A 22,879-nucleotide genomic window follows, 5' to 3' on the forward strand; every position below is an offset into this window, starting at 1 on the left:
TTCCAGAGGAGGTCGGCAGCCACCTTCATTAGAAATAGTTTAAAATAGTTAGAAACCTGTAATGGTGCTACCAAATGCATCAGGAAGAACGAAGCTTGTAAACCTGCTCCTTATTCAAATCCATATCATGTCGACATCAATACACTGGCTAGTCATTTATTAATACTATTTCATTCAGCTTATGTGGCCGATTCGTAGTTGGTATCTACACACGTTAAAGCTTTTTTTAATTTCACAAAAACAGAAAAGAAAAATGTGCTTAGAACACGTATTTTCTAAATATTTTGTCCCCTTATTGTGTACATATTTGTTGTATTGGTACATTTTGAATAGCGTTTACCATCACCATGGCAGTGAAGCGAAGCGCTTGACACCTCGACTGTCGGGGCAGGCCGGCCATGCGCCCCGGAAGTAATATCGCCATTTAGCTGCAGCTCGCATGTCTGTGCTGGAGCCGGATCGCGCTTTTCTCGATAACAGCCACCATGACAAGGTGATCTTTAATGTCATCGACCCGTGAGTGATGCTCCTTAGTCCGATCTCGTGTGTGCTCATGTGTTTCTGTCCCTGTTCAGAACGAAATAACTTATCTTGCCTAGCTGCTAGCGTGCTAGACGGCTGAAAAGACGTTTTACCGTCAAAAGACAGTGAGCGGTAAGTGCTGTATTATTAAAAAATAATACTTTTGCACGATCCTTTGTAGCTAAAATAACCTGCAATAGGCGTCGGACCATTAGATCGGTAACATGTCCGGAACTGGCCGTGTCCTCTCCACCCAGACGTTGTTGTCAGACACTTACATTTCTTTAAAATAAATAACAGACAATCTGCGTGAACATGCGTACTTCCTGAGCCACGAATAGTAGGTAAAGTCAAAATGCTTTTACATTGATTTCGCATTGTTTTTCAGGTTACACTTTCTTTTACGAAAGCTTTTTATTTCAGGTTGTGAGACATATGCACATTGCCTCTAATATTACATCATGGATGCATGCATGTAAAACGATGTCGTTTAAATCTAGATCTTGAACCGCTACATGTCAGAGTAAGCAAGAAACCAAAATAAAAAGCGGACTGTGACCAGGCTTCATTCTGCGGCAGGGATCTGTCAAATTGCAACCCGCTTGGGGGAAATATTCCCTGATTAAAATATCACAGTGCTTACCTGGACCAACTAGGCAGCAAAAGATCGCTGAGGTAGATGTTAGAAAATAATAATGAACGGTTGCACATTAAGGAACAACAACTACTTTAAATGGACATGGTGTCAGTATTTTTTTAATTGATTTTAATGTTGAGCACATTTTTGCATCTGAAGTAGCTGTTTCCCTGGTGGTGTATCCCTTCCTGCAGTGTTGAGTAAAGCCTGTTGTCCGCAATGGCAGCCGTGACTTGGAAGGAGATCTTGCTCCTGACTGGGCTGGTGGTCTGCTGCTACTGGAACAGCTTATCTTGTGGCTTCGTGTTTGATGATGTGTCGGCCATACTGGACAATAAAGACCTTCGTCCGTCCACGCCCCTTCAGAATCTCTTCCTCAATGACTTCTGGGGAACACCTATGTCAGAGGTGAGTTAGTGCTTTATTGCGAATTTAGAGTTCCTCAAAGCTGTTTGTGTGGGGAAAAAACACAATCACCTATGAACCAGAAGACCCAGGTTCAAATCCCACTTACTACCATTGTGTCCCTGAGCAAGTGTCTCCAGGGTGGGACTGTCCCTGTAAATACTGATTGTAAGTCACTCTGGATATTAGGGCGATTTAAAAATTCCATAATCAAAGTACCCTGTTGCAACTCTTTACAGTATACAAAAAGTGTGCCTAAAACTCAATTTAACGCTTTGTGAGTCTGCAGGTATTCTAAATCCTAAGCTATTTGTTTGTGAGTCGAATATTTCACCCATTTACATTTATGGCATTTATAAGAATTAGATGCACATCATCTTACAGTCAGTAATTACAGGGACAGTCGCCCTGAACACACTCAGGGTTAAGTGTCCTGCTCAGGGAACCCACTAGGCTATTACCACCATTAATAATGTTCTTAATAATACTCGTAGAGATCTGTACTGTACAGATGATGTCACCTTGACGTCCAAGAATGGGAGTTTTTGCTTGAAATAATATCTAAACCATTTAGGGCCATATCATATTTCACTTTTCTTGAGGATTGGCAGGTCTGGGAGAGTCAGACGCCAGTGTAGTCATGTGTTCTGTGATACAGTTTCCAGATTTTAAAGGGTAAAGATGCCCTTTAACTGCCCTTATATTGCATAATTGACACGCAGACATATTTTGTTTGTACTATCATAATGTGTCTTGAAAGATGCCCTTTCTAGTTGTACACGCCTGTCACCATTCATTGTCTGAAACAACAGAAGGGTCAAGTGTGGGGGGTCTCAACTGTAGGGCCTGTCAAAGCCCATTGAGACATACTGTATGTGATTTTGGGCTATATAAGAAATAAATGTTGTTGTTGTTTTTACTTTGTGTGTGTGTGTATGTGAATGGTAGCTTGATCAATATTTTCCATAATTAATCATAAAAGTGGTTTTCCATTTATACCTCTATTTATACCTCTTAACTGTTTAACCTTTTTGTCACCTCCTCCCCTATGCCCCCCAGGAAAGAAGCCACAAATCATACAGGCCCTTAACTGTTTTAACTTTTCGTCTGAACTACTGGTTCAGCGAGCTCAGTGCTGCGTCCTACCATTTTCTCAACGTGGGGCTTCATGCTGTTGTCTGCGTCCTTTTCCTGCGTGTCTGCCGGCTCTTCCTGGACCGGACGTCCAGTCTGGTGGCAGCTTTATTGTTTGCGGTGCATCCTATCCACACGGAGGCTGTGAGTACAAAACCCTTCTCATAGGGCGCTCAGTGTTACAAAATGTGTGTCCTTTATATTTCTGGAACTGTAATCAGCTGCTCACGTGCATTTCACCATTTATCTTTCATACTGGAATGTTAATGGCCTGGCAGACCATTCATTATCAGGAGTTGACTGTAGCACATATTTTAATAATAACATTATTGATGTGGACTGTGATAGATTGTGTCAGGTAGGGCTGGACAATATATCATTTTAGAATAGTCATCACAATTCCTACAGTCAATGTCAAGCAGTGCAAATGAAATCAAGTGGTATGCTACACCCCTTCTGCTATTTCATTAAAAAGGAATCACCACTGTTACGTTTCTAATATTATGATCTGATAGATCAGCGAACCCATGAAAGCCTTGCTTCAGCACCCGTCACATTAGGGCTGATCTAAGCTATTTGTTTGTGAGTGGAATATTTCACCCATTTACATTTATGGCATTTATAAGAGGCTTTTATGCAGATCATCTTACAGTCAGTAATTACAGGGACAGTCACCCTGAACACACTCAGGGTTAAGTGTCTTGCTCAGGGAACCCACTAGGCTACAGGGCTGATCTCAGGCTGATCTCTCACCCCCCCCCCCCCCCCACCCCCCCCCACCCCCCTAGTTTACGGCCTGCCCCTTGTTTCGGCATTCTGATTCAGCTTTCCCACCCTTGTCTCATTCATTCCAAACCTTTCACACACACACGCGTTACGAGATCTGTCAATAAATCATGGCGTGTTCAAAGCAAGCCAGTCTAGATTCTTTCTTTTGGACACATCAATCAAATGATGCCGATTCACAGGATGAGGCAAGAACAGCATCACCCATTCACTCAAAATTGCAACATTTCATACATTAAATTGGACTTTATCCCCCCCCAGTCGGACTGGACACCGAAACCAGTCTGTTGTCTGTTGAGCTATGCTTGTTGGAATGTGAGGAATAGCCCCAGCTGAGTGAGATGGCAGTTAAAACAATCTTGCCCTTTCATTCCACATATCTGTGTGAGACCACTTTCTCACTTGACAACCATGGAAACAAAAGTGCAGAAACAGGCTCAACTCTGCGAACGCGCTCCGAGCGGCTCTTTCACCGTGCCTTCCTCACACCCATCACATTAGAATGCTGACTTAAAATACACGGTGCAAAAATTGTCCCTGTGAGTGACAACCTGTAATTTAATTCATGTTAAAAGTCATTTTGCACGTTTAGCAGCATTCATAAAAAAATATTGTCATTAAAAATAACAATCATACAAATAATACTATCTGTAGTAATAATATCTGTGTGTCTGTCTATACATACGAGGTCCCCAGGGCAGGTAAGGTTGAGAAACGCTGTGATAGATCGTTAACATAGTCAGGAAACTTTTAATTTCCGGGTGGAGGTTCAGAGTTATCGGAGTTAAAAGTTCCTTTTGTTTTTCATGTCGCGGTGTGTATCGGAGGGAAAAGAATAGACCACAATGTTCCCCCGTCAGTATCATGCAGACCTAGTGGCAGGTACACCTGTTGCATTTTAATGCCATTTCAGATGCTTCCACATGGTGTCAGTCTAAATACAGCCTGTCATATCATTGTTGCATTGGGTTGATTTTAACAATGAATTTGCATGGAATTCTTCTTCCTCGTGCATGAAGTATCAGATTTCTTTTGGATCACGCGTTGTGCTCTGATTAAACCCTTTTCAACACTGGTTAATTATTTCTGTTCCGTGTTCGGTTTTCCCCCTGTAGTGTATTGCATTGCATGCAAATAGTCTTCCTTGTTGGTACAAAAAGAGAAAAATCTTGTCCTGCCACATCAGGTGCAAGAACCCCAGCCAAGAATGTCGAGAGTCAACAGACGGATGAGATTGATTGATTGATTGATTGCTTTAGAGGAACATCCTCGGGTTCGTTTGGGAGAAGAAAACAAAAAAAGATAATTGTAGGGCACCTGCAAATAAGTACTTGGCTGTTTAAATGAATGTGAACTGTAGTAGCCTACAGCCAGTTAGCTGAGTATTTTTCATTCTAATTAACAGATTAACCTATATTTTTTTGTGCAGTTTTGAAGGTCTAAATGAGACACAGATCAGGAAATAGCATGTCTTTTCCAATCATGCTTCTGAAGTCTGGTGATTGAAGACTGCAGAAAGTGCCCTGCAGGACTCCAGTGAAGTCAGAGAAGTCTGTTGCATGTCGCAAGTAACTCAACGCAGATGCGCGAATTGCAGTGCAGGAATCCCCCGGCGTTGGGGTACGTGCGCTGCCAGCGAGTGGTTGGGAAGTCTTACTGCACCCAGGCTCTCTCTTTGGTTCGGTAACTTGATGCAGCAAGCGTTGGCCTGAGTCCATGCTGGAGGATTTACTGATCTGCACAGAGCATTATTTCCTCATTACATATACAACAGTATCATTACTGAGAGAACGTGCAGAAAGAAACTTGGACCGGAATGCAGGAATTATTAGCTGATGGATTACTACTGCTTGAACTATGGTTAATTATTTTGTGGTTTATGTCTCGATGTCTAGCCAGTGACATATGACATGATCACCTACAGATCAAGAACAAAACTAGTTTTTTAATCTTTTTTTTTTTATTTTATTTAATGCTCTTCCAGGTAACCGGTGTGGTTGGCAGAGCTGAGTTGCTGTCCTCCATATTTCTCTTGGCGGCTTTCTTAGCCTACACCAAGTCAAAAGGACCCGATCACTCCATTGGTAAGCGCTCATTCCCCCACATCCCCTTGTCTGTGCACTAGAAAGTGGGAGAACCTTTGGGACATCACGACTCAAGCTCCAACTTGCCCTCTTTTTTCTTATTGCCTCTTGGCTAAGACTACTCCACACCTTAAATCCCTGAGTAAACAGCTCAGCCCATGGAAATCAATCAAACTGGCATTTGTTGTTTTGACTATGTTCATGCATCTAACCTCACAAGCACTTCCACTGGTACCCAAGACAAGACTTCCATGTGGTTTTTTTTTTTTTTTTTTCTCTCCTTTGCCAATGTTTGCGCAAAAAAACAGAGATCATTTCATGCCGTTGATCCTTGTGACATGCAGTGTTGAAAGATTTAAACTGAGTTCTGTGGGAGCTGACATCCAGTGGGTGTTAACCTCAAAGTGGCTTTTCACTTGAAGATGCTGCATGAATGGATGCATTAAAGGGTAATGATACGTTGCAGTTAACTGTTTTGAGGTTTTGCAGTAAGAATGAACGGCTCTGCATTTATAACATATCTACTTAGTGTCAAATTCTGAATTCCATTTCATAGACAAGCCATGAAGGAGATAATCCTAGCGTGTAATTATGCGATCGATTTTAGAATGTTTGTTTTTAATGACTTCTAGATAAAACTGGGAAGATGGTACATTCGTCATGTACGCATACCAACAGACTCTGGCAACCATTACCTGGTACCTACAAGTGTTCATATGTTTTTATGTGAAACATCCTCCGCCTTTCTGTCCTATTATCGCCTCATACTTGGAATCGGACAGCATTTTTCACATGAAGGTGTTTCTGTGCCTCTATCCTCAGCTATGATCAACTTCAAAGGTCTTTTTCTGTAGAACCCAGGTGTAATAGACATTGCAGAGATGATCAACATCTTACACAGCATCATCTTTTTCAGTGGCATGGAGGATTGGGTTAAAAACAGCTTTGTAGCACTGTAAATGCGTTATGTTTCTGCTTTAATTAGTAGCGGTTCATTTGCTATTTAATCAAAATGAGTCAATTTAACGACATGCTTAGCATATATCATATAGATCATGTGTGTCTTTCCTTGTTGTTTCTTTAGTATGGACTCCCATCGCTGCGACTGTCATTCTAGTGGCTGTTGCGACATTGTGCAAAGAGCAGGGAATCACCGTGGTTGGGATCTGCTGCGTATATGAAGTGTTCGTAGCGCAAGGGGTAAGTGTTTTCCCTGACCTTTCTGTTGCCTTCCCGCCCCAACGTCATGTTAAAACCTGACTAGGTGTGAAGAGGTGAACTGTTGAAGTTTGGACTTATTGAGCAATCTGGCTCTGTTTGCTCAGCACGATACAGTACACTTGTGTCATTGTTCCTTCTCTCGTCCCCCCCCCCCCTGCAAAGTTCACCCTCCCCATGCTGATGGACACAATGGTGCAGGTGTTCCGCGGGAAAGACGGCTTCCCCTGCACCGTGCTGCGGACGCTGCTTAAACTCATCGTGCTGGTGATCAGCACGCTGCTGCTGGTCATTGTGCGAGTGCAAGTCATCCAGTCGCAGTTGCCCGTTTTCACGAGGTATATCCTACCCATCCGTGCATAAATCACATTTAACATTTACACTGCAAAGCCCACAGTGAAAGCGAATCAACATGAATCAACCTGTTACTTGTTGGTCCGATACGCTGACAGTGAAGTTACTTTGAATGAAGCAATTTTTGAAATGAACACGGTTTGTATCAGTAAATCTGGTTTTAAGGAGTTTAAGACTCCTTTCTGACCTTCTGGAACATTCCTCATATTCAGATTAAGATTACAAAATCCTCTGCCCTCATGTCATGACTCCCCACTTATTCTGTCAGCCACTTCATATATTTGATTACGATCACAGCCTCTAATCCTTCGGATTTGTCAAGGATGCAGCTCCAGACATAATTCACTGACTGTCTCCAGCTATTTATCACAGTTATCACAGAGAAGTAGCTCTAGACAAAATAAGGCCGTGGATTAACATTTTTTCCGTGCGTTTCTTAGGAAAAACGGGATGTTTTTGCAGTGCCCTCTCTCATGCTGGAGCTCCTGCTGTAATCCACACCAAAGCTAAAAGAAGACATAGCCTTAATTTGCTAATACTCAAGGGACATATTGAGTTCAGCAAAACCAAAATTGCCCCCTCCTGCCCCACATGTAATTTTTCTTTTTACTTTTAGCACATTTATTCAAAACGCAATTTTGAAATTGTGGTAGTGAAGTGAAGAACAATGGAACTTGTGCTGCCATGAGGAAGCGTGTTTAACACAGAAGTTTTGTTTTCGAACAGAAGTCTAGACGCAGAGCGTTCCCATTGTTCATTCTCTGTTTTTTTCTTCTTCTCTCTCACCAGGTTCGATAATCCAGCAGCTGTCAGCTCCACTCCAACACGGCAGCTCACCTTCAATTATCTTCTGCCCGTCAACGCATGGCTCCTGCTCAACCCTTCTGAGCTGTGCTGTGATTGGACCATGGGCACCATACCACTGGTGGAGACTCTGCTGGACTTTCGGAACCTGGCAACCCTGGCCTTCTACAGCTTGTTGGGTGTTTTAACCTACCACAGCCTTCAGCATGGCCACATCTCAGCTAAAGCCGTTATAATGGTGAGACACGATTATAACGATTTCATGAGAAATGATTAAGTCTTGACCATTTGTTAGAGAGTCTTGGGTCCAGACGTCCGGATAGTAGTGGGTAGTTGTGTTCTCGTTACCTGATCTTTAATGAACATCACTTTTTTTTAATGGTACTAATGGTTATGGAAGTGTTACACTTGGCTTGGGGTTGGAATGATGGCTGAGACAATGGCCTAGAATGCAGGCTGTCCAAGAGATGGGCGAGTTGGAGAGTTGCCGTGATCAGAAATCCTTTCGTCAAACCGTAAAACTAAAAAAAAAAAAAAAAAAAAAAAAACTGTCCTGACTCACTGGCCGTGTACAGATTGGCCTAACCTGGCTGCGTGCCGGAGCGCGTGTAACCAGCATGAATTTTTCAGGCCAGTCCATACTTCACAAGAATTATCCTCGTGCCCTTCACTGTGCTTTCGTCACCTGATTATTAATCAAGATTAGTGCTTTGAGCCAGCTCGTTCGGGTCCTTTTTTTGCTGCGTGAATGATAAATAGGCACCTTGACGAAACCCTAGATGCTGCCGAAATGAAAAACGCAACGTTCCGCAGCTGTGATTTATTTATTTATTCGAACTTGATGCATTGTCTGCCGCACTCACCCCCCTCTTTGGGGTTTGTATCCTCGCTGCCCTTGTCGTTACAGATTGTTGCTGTACAAAGGGTTAATAAACTGGCTGCGTCCCATGTTGTATCTTGATCTCCCTGAGGCTGTCTGTGACAAACATGGTCGTGGAGAGATAAATATGGTTGAAGGCCCCAGAGCTTGATGCTCGTGCAGTAAGGTGTAATGCACACCATCGTTGCGCGACTTACGACACATCTCATCTCATGCGGGGGTAAATAATACGGCGCGATGTCTGTGCCGCAGATCTGTGCTTTGACTGCAATGTGTCCGGGATTATAACGCCCCCGCCATTCTTTTTAGCACACAGCAAGTTGTTTCTGTCTGCCTGGACAGTCTTCTTGGAGCCTTGCGTGTCTACAGCGGTATCAGCAGCACCTCGGCCTTATTTACCGGAGATGCTTAATGATGCTTGGGTGCCACTGTTTATGCAATCTGCCTCAAAGACCTCTGTCTGAGCTCCTGTGGGTTATCCATGTTCTGGAATAACCGAACAGCTTGTCCTTTGTGTTAGCGGTGCTGGTAGACGTATGACAGCAGTTTAAAAATAAAAAGACAACAACAAAGTGAAGTGATTGTCACATGTGATACATGGTGCACACAGTGAAATTTGTCCTCTGCATTTAACCCATCACCCTGAGTGAGCAGTGGGCAGCCATGACAGGCGCCCGGGGAGCAGTGTGTGGGGACGGTGCTTTTGCTCAGTGGCACCTTGGCGGATCGGGATTCGAAATGGCAACCTTCTGATTACGGGGCCGCTTCCTTAACCGCTAGGCCACCACTGCCCCAAGAACTAAATGTGGAGTGCTTCACAGATTTGCGTGTCATCCTTTCACAGGGGCCATGCCAATCTTCTCTACATCGATCCAATTTTAGTATATGTGCAGCCGTAGCAAGCCGTAGCATGCACCCAACCACGGTGATTCCCTGCTCTTTGCACAATGTCGCAACAGCCACTAGAACGACAGTCGCAGTGATGGGAGTCCATACTAAAGAAACACATGATCTATATGATATATACTAAGCATGTCGTTAAATTTACTCATTTTGATTAAATAGCAAATGAACCGCTACTAATTAAAGCAGACACATAATGAATTTACAGTGCTACAAAGCTGTTTTTAACCCAATCCTCCATGCCACTGAAAAATATGAAGCTGTGTAAGATGTTGATCATCTCTGCAATGCCTGTTTTATTACACCTGGGTTCTACAGAAAAAGACCTTTGAAGTTTATCATAGCTGAGGATAGAGGCACAGAAACACCTTCATGTGAAAAATGCTGTCCGATTCCAAGTATGAGGCGATAAGAGGATGAGTGTGCGCGACAGAAAGGCGGAGGATGTTTCACACAGAAACATATGAACACTTGTAGGTACCAGGTAATGGTTGCCAGAGTCTGTTGGTATGTGTACATGATGATTGTGCCATCTTCCCAGTTTTATCTAGAAGTCATTAAAAATGACTTGCTACGTGCTATTAAATAGCAACAGGCCTAGAAAATGGCTAAAATTCTGCAAATAATGGGCAGGTAATGCAAAAGCGCACCGAACCGACTTCTGTAACCAGCACCCACCTTGCACAGTGCCATCTAAGACGGGGAAAAGTGTATTGGCAACTGTTAAATGTGAGTGGCACTGATTCAGGGAAGTTCAAGACGGTTTGTGTTTAATTTGCATTAATTATACATGTGACTCTTAAAAAAAAAAAAAAAAAAAAAAATGTTGTTATCATGCTGTCTCACAACCACTGACGTCTACACGCGTTGACCTTTTTTGGTAGATTTTGTACTAAGAACGGGTTTACTGGAAATAATTAAATCTCCTCTGTTATGTGTTCAGCTCATTGTGTGGCTGTTGTGTAACTGCACAATGAATTCTTGTGCTGCTTGTCTTTGCGAGTCAACAGGGTTTGGTGAACTTCCACACACTTTTGGCAGAAGCCCCCTTTGGGCCTGCGAGACCACAAATCATTATTAGTAGACAGGCAGCGAGCGGAAAAAAAGCCTGTGAACAGTTTGCTCTCATGGCTATGAAAACCTCCATTGAACAGGTTGCACAAGGATATCACTCTGTATCTGTTTTATTTGGCCGCGCCGAGTTATCCTAATGATTCCCCCAGTGGCGACCCTCGACACCCATTCTATGCAAACAGGAAACATTTTTGTTGCAAGCTTTGTCTAATTTGACAAAAGCATGGCTCTGTTGTGTTTTGCGCTCTCCAACCCAAACTTACCATGCTGACCACAACGGCGAGCTGATGTTATACACAGGCAGCTCCCACTGGGCACAAGCTGTGCTTTTATGTGGGGTTTTCTTTGGCCTCTTTGTGGGAGGCCAAATACGATAAAGATGGAAGGCCCGAACGTTCTCTCACCCAAACTCCTGTTTTTGAAGTCTGCTGCTCCATTAATTCCTCACTACGCACGCAGTTCCAGCTTTTTGCGTTACCCGCCACCCTCTAATGTCAGAGCCAAAGCCCGAACCTTTTCTCACAGGGCGTGAACAGGAAGATTAAAGGGCCAGATTAAATCGGGGGTAGTTTTCTGCCAGTTTCCTTTTGAACTGGGAGGCAATTGGCTGAAAGTCGATTGAACAGATTTGCTGTTTAAACTCCATTGCGCTTCATTTTTTACATTTTAAGGACTTTTGAGCTTTTTAACTTTTTAACAGCACAAACCTAAACACACCAACTCCAAATAAGGCAGGATTAAGAAATTCCATCTTAAAATATCAAAGGAAAAATAACTGAAGAAAAGTCCATGACTAGTAAAGCTAGCACACACACCACATGTTTAGCAGTCTTTCCATGAGGCTACCACATCAGTGCTGGGAGTCCAACCGTTGTTCCAAGTGAGAATCAGTGTCCACAGACAGTCTTCCAGTAAATGGATCAAAACCACCACTGGCCTCATCTTCATGGCAATCCCACGAGGACAAACCACAATGAACTGAGAGTGAGCACATAAGTTTTAAGGATTTCTTGTTCTATTTTTCACGATTCTTTGAAAAGCCAGTACTTTGCCAGGCTGTATAACCCAATCTTGAAATATTATCAATCGTTGTACTTAAGGGTTTCACAACATGGGCCATTATTCTAGGGTAACCTATTATGTAAAGACTGTGGCAGAAATCAATAGTCTCTCTTGTAGGGGAGTGTATTGGCAAGCATCTCATGATATGATACGTACCACAATACACGGTTCACGATACGATTATATCACAATATATTTTGATATTGTACATATTCTACAGTTCACTGAAAATTTACAAAATTGTGTGACCCGTAATCGAAAGGTACGCTGAGCAAAGCACCGTCCCCACACCCTGCTCCCCAGGTGCCTCTTATGGCTGCCCACTGCTCACCAAGGGTTAAAATCAGAGGACACATTTCCTTGTGTGCACCATGTGCTGTGCGGTGGTGTTTCACAATGACAATAACTTCACTTTTGTGGTGTCTTCAGCCTGTTTTTTTCCCTTTAGACCTAGCCTGAATACCATACATGGATATGGATTGAATCGGTGAAGAGTTTTTGATATCCCTGGAGATATCCCAATGATTTGGGTTGTTCCAGGGTGGCTTTTCTACTGATTGCAAGTCATTCTGCTAAATGCTAAAATTAATGTAAATGAATTCAATCCCCTCCGAACAGGTGGTGAATTTAAATCAGACTTAAACCAGAGTCCAGAGAGTGCAAAATAATAGGGTGGCTTTGGGCATTTGGAGGCATTCTGGCCAGTAGGAAATGCGTAGGAGAATAGTTCCTTTGCTTACCAAGATGCCACTCTTGGGGTTCATGCCCAATTTAACAAGTGTCTGAGGTGCAGAATAACAATACAGAGGTCTTTTTGTTGCAAGGCTTCTGCAGTTTTTTATTAGAGAAATTCAGTGGGAGAAATAATTGATTGCACAGCAGTTGAGCTTTATAATATGTAGTCAAGGGAACTGCCTCAAATATTGTCTAGTTCACTTTTTAGAATTCTTTTCTAGCTTCTGAGGTTATAATTCTGTAATGAATATCAGAATATCAGCAGCATATAACCTACGTTTGTGTGTGGTCCCTGCCATATGAATATTTAGGCAGCAATGGGGTTCCAGTGCAAGATAAAGCTAGGTCTCGTGACCTAGCTTGAAATATGCCATTCGTTTTTACAGCTGCCTGAGGTGCATTCACCCACTTTATAAACCCCTGCCCGAAACCATAAATCTCAAGCATTTGAAAAAGTTATTGCCACTCTCTATGCAATCAAATGCCTTTTCCAGCATCCAGTGAGATGGCTGCTGTGGGTGTACTGTTGTTCCTGCCTGCCCCCATAACATTAATCATATGTCAGACGTTATCTGAGAAACAAATCTTATGAAAATGGGCCCGTCCTGGTCTGTATGTATTAATGTTGTTATAACACCACTGAAGTGATTCACAAGGCTTTCGGAAATTAATTTTGATTTGACAATCTGAGAAAATAAGAACCTCACAGTGCAAGCTAGTGCACCTCTTTCAAAAGCTTCATTACACATCTGTATCAAAAATGGAGCAAGCCCATCCAAAAGCAACTTTTAAAAAATACTGACCACTGAGTTTGAATAACTTACGCCAATGTACATCACGTGCATCAGATATCTTGCATTGATCTACATTCTATACAGGAAAGGTATAGAATTTTTCGAAATGGAAGAATGTCATCCTGTGAGCAATCTGATGTGTACAGTTCTGTGTAATAAGCATTGTGTAATAAGCATTGCATCAGGTTTTTCATTCAAAAGGTGATGGGCAACAGGTATAGTGTCACTTTTGTTTGCCCAATATTGTGAATGGGAATTTTTTTTTTTTCTTTTCATATTCTCATGAACTCCTTTAAAAAAGTCTAATCCCTTCCAGCAGGAATGAGCAGACATTATTTATCCAGAAGTGCATTTGGGGACTAGACTATGTAGGGACACTTGTCTAAAATGTATTTGATGCCAAGCAGCCATTTTCTGGACCATGTCACGTGGCATCCAACAGATTTTTATTTTTTTTTTTTTAAATCAACACCAGATTGTGGGTAACTGAGCTGTCAAATTCAACCCCCTCTGGTGCTGCCATTGTGCCTTAACCCTGGCTGTAGTCAGACTGAGCCTGTAATTATTGAAAGGAAACTAGCAAAGGCCTTACAGAAAGGAATAAATGACCATTCTAATCCTGTGGTTTTAAGCAGACTCCGATCCAGTTTTTTTATTAACAGAATGTGCCTCTCACTTATAGGCCCTTTCACTCATCGTCCTTCCCTTCATCCCAGCATCCAACCTGTTTTTTCCTGTGGGGTTCGTGGTGGCTGAGCGAGTGCTGTATGTGCCCAGCATGGGCTACTGTGTTTTAGTGGCACATGGGTTTAGAAGCTTATCAAGCCGAGGGTAAGTCATTTTAGGGATAAATCCCCAATACGTGTATGTGTGTGTGTGTTGTGGGGGGTACATGGTTTGCATTGACTATGATGTTCTTTTTTTGTTACAGAAAATTAAAAAAAATCTCTTGGCTGCTAATGGGAGTTCTGTTAACGACACACGCAGTCAAGACTTTCAGTCGAAACTGGGACTGGGAGTCGGAGTACACCCTTTTCACATCTGCAATAAAAGTAAGCTATTCAACAATGACCTTCTTTGAAAGTTTTTTCAATTTTATTGTCCCCTTCTTCACGAGCTTGAATTATGGACACCACAACATATCTTAGTCCCAAATTGCTTGGTGCCAACGATATGTGTGCAAACTAAAGGTAATTCGCCCAGAAGGTCCCTGACATTTGAAAATATATGTTTCCATAGGTGAACAAGAACAATGCCAAACTGTGGAACAACGTTGGCCATGCGCTTGAAAATCAACACAATTATGAAAGCGCTTTGAAATATTTTCTCCAGGCCACCCGAGTTCAGCCAGGTAAGAAATCAAACGTCAGTGCTGAACTCAATTCTTAACTGTCTTTGCATTGCCAAACTGTGCTTGAGGCTGTTCGGCATCACAAGTTTGCTGCCGTTACGTTTCATTTGGAATTTATTCTATAGGTGTACAAACAATTATATTATCTTCTGAAAGTGTACATTTAATTTGATTAGTACAGTGTAAAATGTATATTTAAAACCGGTTAATTAGGGTCCATAAATACGATGCAGTGTACAGTCCTGTGGTTAGCTCCTCTGTGTTATTCCACCATATCACCGCTTTATATCATGCTGGGATAACACGAATCATTATGTTTTGCACAACCCGGAATTCATCAGTCATGACAATCCTGTCATTTTAGGAAAGTGAAGTGAAATGGAGAGAAACCAGACCCAGTGTATAAAATGTGGAATTGAATGTAGTAATAATAATATAACAATGAATAATATGAATACTACAGCAATATTATAATAAACGTTTCTCAAAAATGTGATTTTAAAATGCTGCTTAACAATAATACAAAAAAAAATTGACCTTCTTATGCTTTGTGTGTGTTTTTATATATAGAACTAATAAAAAATTTCATTTATACGAGAACTGAATCTTAAATCTGACTTGCCCAAACCTGCAGATTACCTGTATTTTGTAAATGCTGGGGTGGAGTTTCAATGGAACCGGAAAGCGGTCTGTAAAACTGTCTGTAGTTGAGGCAAACAGTTTTTGCTGCTCATGCATCAGTTCTTCTGCCACGTTGTTCCCTTTAAGATTTGCAAGTGGCAGCCCATGTCCAGTTACCAGATGGGCACTGTGCAGATCAGCATGGAGCTGAGAAAAAAAAAAAAAAAAACATGTAGGGACCCTGTTGTTTTTGGCATGCCGGCCAATTTGAATAACTGCACGACTCAGAAAAGGGCACGGCACAGGACATGTGCAAGAGTTGACATGCTGTGCATGGTTTTAAACTTGCAGCATGCATTGTTGATCGTACAGGGTTTATTGTGCAAACATTTTTTTCACGTTTCACCACCCAAGACTGTTTTTCCATTGTGAAAACATTTGCAGATAAGGATATCCTGACCCAGGCTATCTTTATACATCAGTCTGCTTGTCTTAACACAAGAGCTTGAAGAGCTCCCCCCGACTAGATGGTTCCCACAAGTAATTTTTTACACCCTTTTGGACCCTTACAAGGTGGTGAGAACTCACTTATAGGTGCTGCTTTTTATCTTGATTCATTTAAGTGCTTGTTTATGGCCCCCGAAGATATGCTTCACATTAGTAAAGCAAATACACATATATGTGAAAAGAAACTGCAGTACGAGGAGCAGAGTAAGAAAAGTAAAAATATTAACTGAATTGTTCATGATAAATCCGTCCTTGGATTAACATAATCCCTTAGTTTTTTCTTTCTTTTTTAATTCCTCAATTTATACTTTCATTGTATAAAATCTTAATGGTAGATGACATCGGAGCTCACATGAATGTGGGGAGAACGTACAAAAACCTCAACCGGTCCAGAGAAGCTGAAGACTCCTACCTTATTGCGAAATCTCTCATGCCACAGGTATGTCGCACCAAAAAGCTGAGATCAGACTTTTTTTATAATTCTTTTTCAGGGTAGAAGTATGTTGGGAAATTTCCAATCTTGATAAGTTGATTTATTAGAACGAGTAAATTGTTACCTCTGGATTAATTGTTACTACACACAAACACACACATATAAAATCTCAAATGGATTTGTTCACACAGACATTCCGCACAAATTGAAGTAGAGCAGGCGTAGCACTGTACTGACGTGACCTTGATGCATATTCACAACCTCTAATGATCTGATCTTTTTTTTTTATTGTTTGTTCTGCTTATCTAAGATCATCCCTGGGAAGAAATATGCAACGCGTGTTGCTCCCAACCACCTGAATGTGTACATCAACCTTGCAAACTTAATAAGAGCCAATGAGTCACGATTGGAGGAGGCAGACCAACTTTACCGGCAAGCCATCAGCATGAGGCCGGACTTCAAGCAGGCATACATTAGCAGGCAAGTTACACGCATCCGGGACGAGGGGAGGATATCACAGTGTTACTGCAAACATCTGATTCAGTTAAGAATTGCTTCATAGGCTTTGTGGAGGAAATACCACTAAACTATTTTCCCAGGACCATCCCATGATTGCGTCATAGGTCTTTTATCAATAAAAATGTACCAGTGTCCCATTACCATTACTTTTGTCTCATGCTTTTGTTTTTATTTTCTATCTGAGTGTAAATCTGCCAAGAACTGGCATTCCAAGGAACACTTAACAGTGTACCTTATGAAACGACAAGTCAAACATCAAAACAAGTACAATTACGTTACATTTATTATATTGTAGTAATAAATTATGAAACTCTAGATTTGCTGTTGAGTGAATTTGTATGGCCTACTCTAATAGCTGCAGAACATGTTTGCTAATATCACATCAAATATGTTCTTAGGATTTACTGAACAAGAAAGACTGTATTGCTTACCTGTGTTTTGGAGAGGAGGATCTGCGCACACTATCCATTATAATTATTTCTCATCCCAAAGATTAACTTTCATTATTAAAGAAACTCTGGGGAACCCATGGTGAAGACACACTGTAATTTGTCATTCTTGATTGTTTAAACCTGAACAGCCCAAGTGTTGCCAGATACATGATTCAACCCCCATCATACTTAATAAGAATTGGGTTTCTTAACATCACTACAACCAATTTTCCCAGAATTATCAAGCTATCTAGCATTTTTATTTTATTTCACGTTTGAAGAAAGGGGATGCGGCAGCTATGTCACATGGACTGTGATTTTCTGTCGCTACAGACACTATAGGCCATGAATAATCTAGCTCAGCAGTTATTTAGTTTTTATCTGACATGTTTTACAGAGGGGAGCTTCTGCTAAAGATGAACAAGCCCATCGAGGCCAGAGATGCCTACCTCAGGGCACTAGAGCTGGACCACAATAATGCTGACCTCTGGTACAATCTGGCCATTGTTAACATTGAGATGAAGGATCCCTCAGAGGCCCTAAGGAACTTCAACCGGGCCCTGGAGTTGAACCCCCGTCACAAACTGGCCCTTTTCAACTCTGCTCTACTCATGCAGGAGTCGGGTGAGAAGACATTGCTCCCACCGTCACATCAAATCCACAAACACTGTCCTGATCCAGTAATTTCCTGGTGTCCACTTAACAACTTCTGTTTTATATCCCTTTTTATTAAAAACACTTAGCATCTTGCCTACCTTAAAAGAAAAAAAAAACAGTTCTATTAAGTGCCGCTAATGCTAACATTGCTGGAAATTTGATCTCTTTTAACATAAATACTCATATTTATGAAGTTCAGTTTTAATTGGTAATTTACCAATTATCCTTGAGATTAGCAGTGATGTAATGGCATTGGTCCATGGTGGCCGTACAGCCTGCACACTGTTCCTGAGCTCTGCATTGCCACTAAGCACCTGGTTTGCATTGGTGGAGAGGGAGTAATAGTGATCTCTAGATTCACAGGGGGTAAAATGTGTGAAATTTGAAAAATGTATTGCAGGTAAACAAAGAAGGTTGCCTGCTGTCCTACAGGATTTTCAGGTGGACATTTTCCTCTTTAAAAGGTGGAAAGTATCATGTTCATCAAGTGAAACATTCCTGCCTCTCTGTCTTTTGTTGGTACCAGAAGGTGAATTTTCATAGGCTGTATCAAAACGTTGAAACCTTCATTATGCATGAAATGAAAGAGAACATGAGATAAGGCCACTTTCTTTTGTTGCCCTGTGGTCCATTTCCTTAGACTCACTTGCTCATTGTAGGCACTTTTTAGCAGTGGACAGTCGTCCGCTTTGTCATTTTTGAAGTTACATGACTACAGTTACACATGCAGCAAGTTGAGGCATATTTCTTCATGTCATTTCACCTGCTCCACACGCTTTTTATGCTAGCTGGACTGGTCCAATCTCAATATCCGTCATCAAGGCTGTTGATGTGGACCAGTCCTTTCTTGCACCAGTTTTGACTGGCACTAAACAAGCATCACAGTTTGCTTTGTGAATATTTTTGGTGAAAATATTGAGATTGGACCATGTTCCCTGAAGGGATGCGGACACCTTTGTCAGAAGCAGTTTTCCTTTCTCGGACCACTTTTGGTTTGTCCAGACTCCTGCAGACAGGAGACAATAGTCAGACAGGAGTCACTAAATTGCTTACACTTTCCGCTTCCAACACATCAACCGGAAGGAAAATATTCACTTGCAGTTTAGTGCATCCCACACGTTGCCACGTGCCCATGCATCAAGATGATTACTGTTATTTACTGCACCTCTCAGTGGTCTTAATGTTATGGTTGGTTGCATTTAGAGCCCTAACATTACTTGCAGTGAAGGCTCTCAGAGAGCTAAAGTTGGTTAGCAAAAACCACTCTAGTTCCAATATGATCATCCACATTGGAGTTTCATTACTGCAAATTGCATGTGTATCTGATCTAGCAGTGTCCTAATGTTGTCACCGACTTGATAATGTGTCCTCCTCGTCTTTTTTTTTCCACCAGGTGACTCAAAATTTCGACCAGAAGCAAACCGACGTTTCCTCGTTTATGTGGAAGAGGAGCCGGATGATGCTAATGGCTACTTCAACCTGGGCATGCTAGCAATGGACGCTAACGAGAACGAAGTTGCGGAACGCTGGATGCGGCAGGCTATCCGACTGCAGGCCGGATTCCGCAGCGCTCTTTTCAACCTGGCATTGCTGTATTCTCAAAGCCATCGTGAGATCGATGCCCTCCCCGTGCTGGACGAGCTGCTGCACCACCACCCAGAACATGTCAAGGGCCTGATCCTGAAAGGGGACATCCTCATGAACCACAAGAAGGACACCATCGGGGCTAAGGCCTGTTTCCAGCGGATCCTGCACATGGACCCCACCAACGTGCAGGGGAAGCACAACCTCTGCGTGGTCTACTTTGAAGAGCGCGACCTGCCCCGCGCCGAGCGCTGCCTCCAGGAGGCTCTGGCCATGGCACCGCATGAAGAGTACATCCGCAGGCACCTTAACATCGTCCGTGGAAAGATAGCCGCCATAAGCGCGGCCGGGCAGCCGCTGGCTCCAGCAGAGGACGCCACTGTCACGGGGAAGACTAAGAAGAAGGAGGAAGAGGAGGAGGAAGGGCGGCCAACCAGTTCAGGAGCTGGGGAGGGGGCCGGGAAAGAGAAGAATGTGCGGAAATCCTCCCCTGCAGAAAGCTTCGATGGCCGAGGCACAAGCCAATCAAAGGAGCTGGAAGGCAGCCAGCCTGACAAGCGGACTAAGACCAAATCCACAAAAGAGATTAAAGACATTGAAAAGAAAAGGGCGGCCGCCTTGAAGAGACTGGAGGAGATTGAGCGCATATTAAGCGGTGATTAACCTTGTTGTTTATCTGCCACCGGACTACTTTTTATGTAACTATTTAAGGCCCCGAAATCAGTTTTTCAAAACACGCCCCTGTTTATGCATGTTTTAATGAACCAAAATGAACGTTATGTTGCTGGAGATGGTTTCGAGAAACATCCCGTGGCGTTGATTTAGTTTTGCATCCTAATGAAAGGAAAAGTTCCTTTTTTTTTTTTTTTACCATAGGAAAATATGCCATAAAATCCAAGCGGAGTATCTTTTTCTTTTATTATTTATTTTATTCAGCCTGACATGATGAATTACAATAAAACATTTTTTTTTATTTTCATCACTGTTATTTATGATTGTTCTAATATTTTTGTGTCACTGGATTTTCTTTCTTTTTTTTTTTTTTTTATATTAATACTTGCAATGCATTAAAAACATTTCTGGGCATTTTGCTCTCTAGGATAATATCAAACGTTAAAGGACTGTGAGGTGTGTCACTTGGCCAGTGCTCAGCAGGGACTAAAGCTGGAACTCAGGTTAAGCTGCTCAATGTGCTGTTGCCACCCTGTCACCAAAACCATGGGGTCCCCTCCCATGTAGTTTCCGTTTTTACAGGGTGTATCACCGGATGTATCATTGTGACATCGTTGCCATTGATCTCATCCTGATCTGATATCCAAGCTTATTACCACCCTCTCTATAGGGGCTTTCCTGTCTGCACTGTAGTGATGTTTTCTTTTGCTGTTCTGAAATAGTTGGAATGTTGACCTATCCCTCCCTGAATTCGTGTAATGGATGCACCATATGGCTTGTTATTTGCTTCAAAGGCCTCGCGCCATTGCTAATTTTGTGGCACAGCCTCATAAAGACACGTTGCCCACCCCCTTGCTGTGTAGTTCATGACCTAGTTCATCCTCTCTTGGTTTAGGTTTTGCCCTTTTGCCCTTCGTTCCATTCAAACACTACATTGCAAAAATGTTTACAAATGCAGTGCATCACGATTAATGTAAGTCTTGACTACGGTACAGAATGTTACATCTCAGCACCTCCATGCCCTGTGCATCAGCCATTTTTTATAGTGATAATGTATCATCACAGAGCTGCCTGTTTTTATATTGATGTGTCCTTGTAACAGATTTACATCCTTGTAAACAGCTATTAGGAATTACTAGGTAGAAAATAATCAGTCTCTAGGAAATTAGCAAACCCATGTAGAGGAATGTACTGAGCCGAGGTTTTGGGAGCAAGTACTGTTAATGGAGAAGCTGGGCGGGAAAATATTTAACTCAGTATTTTGAGATCCTTGAAATCCTTATTTGTAGTCCAGCATACACTGTATTGTTAAGTTGATGGATTTTTTTTCTTTAATACCTACATTATTTATTGCCCTATGCACTGTGAGGTTTTGCTAAAAAAAAAAACAAAAAAAATTGTTAATAAAGAAATATTTTCTTCATTGTTGATCATTGGTGTTTATCATTCAGTGTCATTGTCCTTCAGTTTAGGCATCTTATAACCTTTACTGCCACATTAGCACGTTCAGGAGCATTTTGTGACCACTGAAGGTTGGAATTAGGGCCTTTTCACTGATTGATTGTGTGGTATGCCACGGCCACTGTTTTCATCTTTTTATTTAGTAAGCCGCCTTGGGATGACAGTGGAAAGTGTCTTCTGGATTGTGTGGTATGCCTTATCGTTTCCCAGTAAAGACGATTTACAACTGAAATGGCCTTTTAACTATTTTTGGCTTGTTGTTTGCGAGTAGCGGCCCAGACAGAGCCTGAATGAAGTCTCGCACAGTCCTCTGATGATTTAATGCACACTTTAACTGATTTTATGTAAGTGTTTTTTTTTATTTTATTTAATTTTTTTATGTTTTTGAGATGAGCGCAGATGTCCACAGCAGTGAGGCACTTGGGCCCTGTTTTAGTCCTTTTGCAGTTGGTTGCCAAATCTTTACGACTGAAGTGGCCCCCCTCAGGGCTGCGTTCAGAGGCTTAAAGCAGGTCCGCATTCATGGCCGCCCTGTGTAAAGAAATAAAGCAATGGTATGAAGTCAAACGGGTTCTAGGATCTGTGCACTTTTCCGATTGCGCACCACTACCGAGTATTAATGGGAGATGCTGCTTGGCTTGAAGAAAGGAAGGGAGAAAAAACGAGTTGATATCCTGTTTTCTATGAGCTGGGCAGCACTGCCCAGAAGTGACAGGACATATTTGGTGTACTGCTGTTGATGCAGAACCTGACATAAAGCCTTTCATTTGACCTGCTGCAGTACGGGGAAATGTGCTAATGTGCAAAGAAAACCAACCTATTATACCAAATATGTATGAATTTGTGTCAGATGGAGGCAGTTGCCTCTTTTTTTTTTTTTTTTTTTTTTTTTTTTTCTTTCCTTCTTCTCTCCCCTTGTCCCTCGGCACATGTGAGCGCGAGTGGGTGTTTCACACAGACGCACAATAAATATTCAGCGCAGGCCAGGGATAGAGTTGCTGCCAAAGCCGAACACAATCGGAGACTGAAATATAGGCTTTCGGCCAATGTATTATTTATAAGCACATCAGAATAAAACGTGAACAAATTCGAGAGTGCAGTCTTGTCTTGCTGCTCTGAGGTTTGAAGTTCAACTGCCAGTAGTGAGGCCAGACATTCTCCAGTGCTTGGATGATGAAAGGAGATTGTCATCTCTGTGACATTTTGATCACACAGGATGTTTAATTTGATTATGTCTTCAGTCCATGTGAT

At 42.1% G+C, this 22,879-nt stretch overlaps 1 protein-coding gene and 1 non-coding gene across 4 annotated transcripts; one reads left to right on the plus strand and one right to left on the minus strand.

The window, feature by feature from the left end:
• Positions 1 to 392: 392 nt before the first annotated feature.
• Positions 393 to 21,595, plus strand: tmtc3 (transmembrane O-mannosyltransferase targeting cadherins 3). 3 transcript variants are annotated; one of them, XM_028959193.1, is made up of 15 exons: positions 416 to 493; positions 576 to 654; positions 1,354 to 1,567; positions 2,624 to 2,842; positions 5,469 to 5,568; positions 6,653 to 6,768; positions 6,952 to 7,124; positions 7,930 to 8,182; positions 14,075 to 14,223; positions 14,324 to 14,444; positions 14,632 to 14,743; positions 16,207 to 16,310; positions 16,615 to 16,784; positions 17,652 to 17,878; positions 19,305 to 21,595. In XM_028959193.1, the coding sequence occupies exons 3-15, from the start codon at positions 1,379 to 1,381 to the stop codon at positions 20,156 to 20,158; spliced, it is 2,787 nt and encodes a 928-aa protein (XP_028815026.1). In that variant the 5' UTR covers positions 416 to 493; positions 576 to 654; positions 1,354 to 1,378; the 3' UTR covers positions 20,159 to 21,595. The 3 variants fall into 3 exon arrangements, with proteins under 3 accessions (XP_028815028.1, XP_028815027.1, XP_028815026.1); XM_028959195.1 differs by lacking the exon at positions 576 to 654 and having other exon boundaries at positions 393 to 516; XM_028959194.1 differs by lacking the exon at positions 576 to 654 and having other exon boundaries at positions 413 to 493.
• Positions 9,624 to 9,726, minus strand: LOC114767532 (U6 spliceosomal RNA). Its single transcript, XR_003742958.1, has one exon. It is a non-coding gene; the product is annotated as a U6 spliceosomal RNA (small nuclear RNA).
• Positions 21,596 to 22,879: the final 1,284 nt, after the last annotated feature.

This window comes from Denticeps clupeoides, chromosome 17 (assembly GCF_900700375.1).
Source record: "Denticeps clupeoides chromosome 17, fDenClu1.1, whole genome shotgun sequence".
Taxonomy (NCBI): domain Eukaryota; kingdom Metazoa; phylum Chordata; class Actinopteri; order Clupeiformes; family Denticipitidae; genus Denticeps; species Denticeps clupeoides.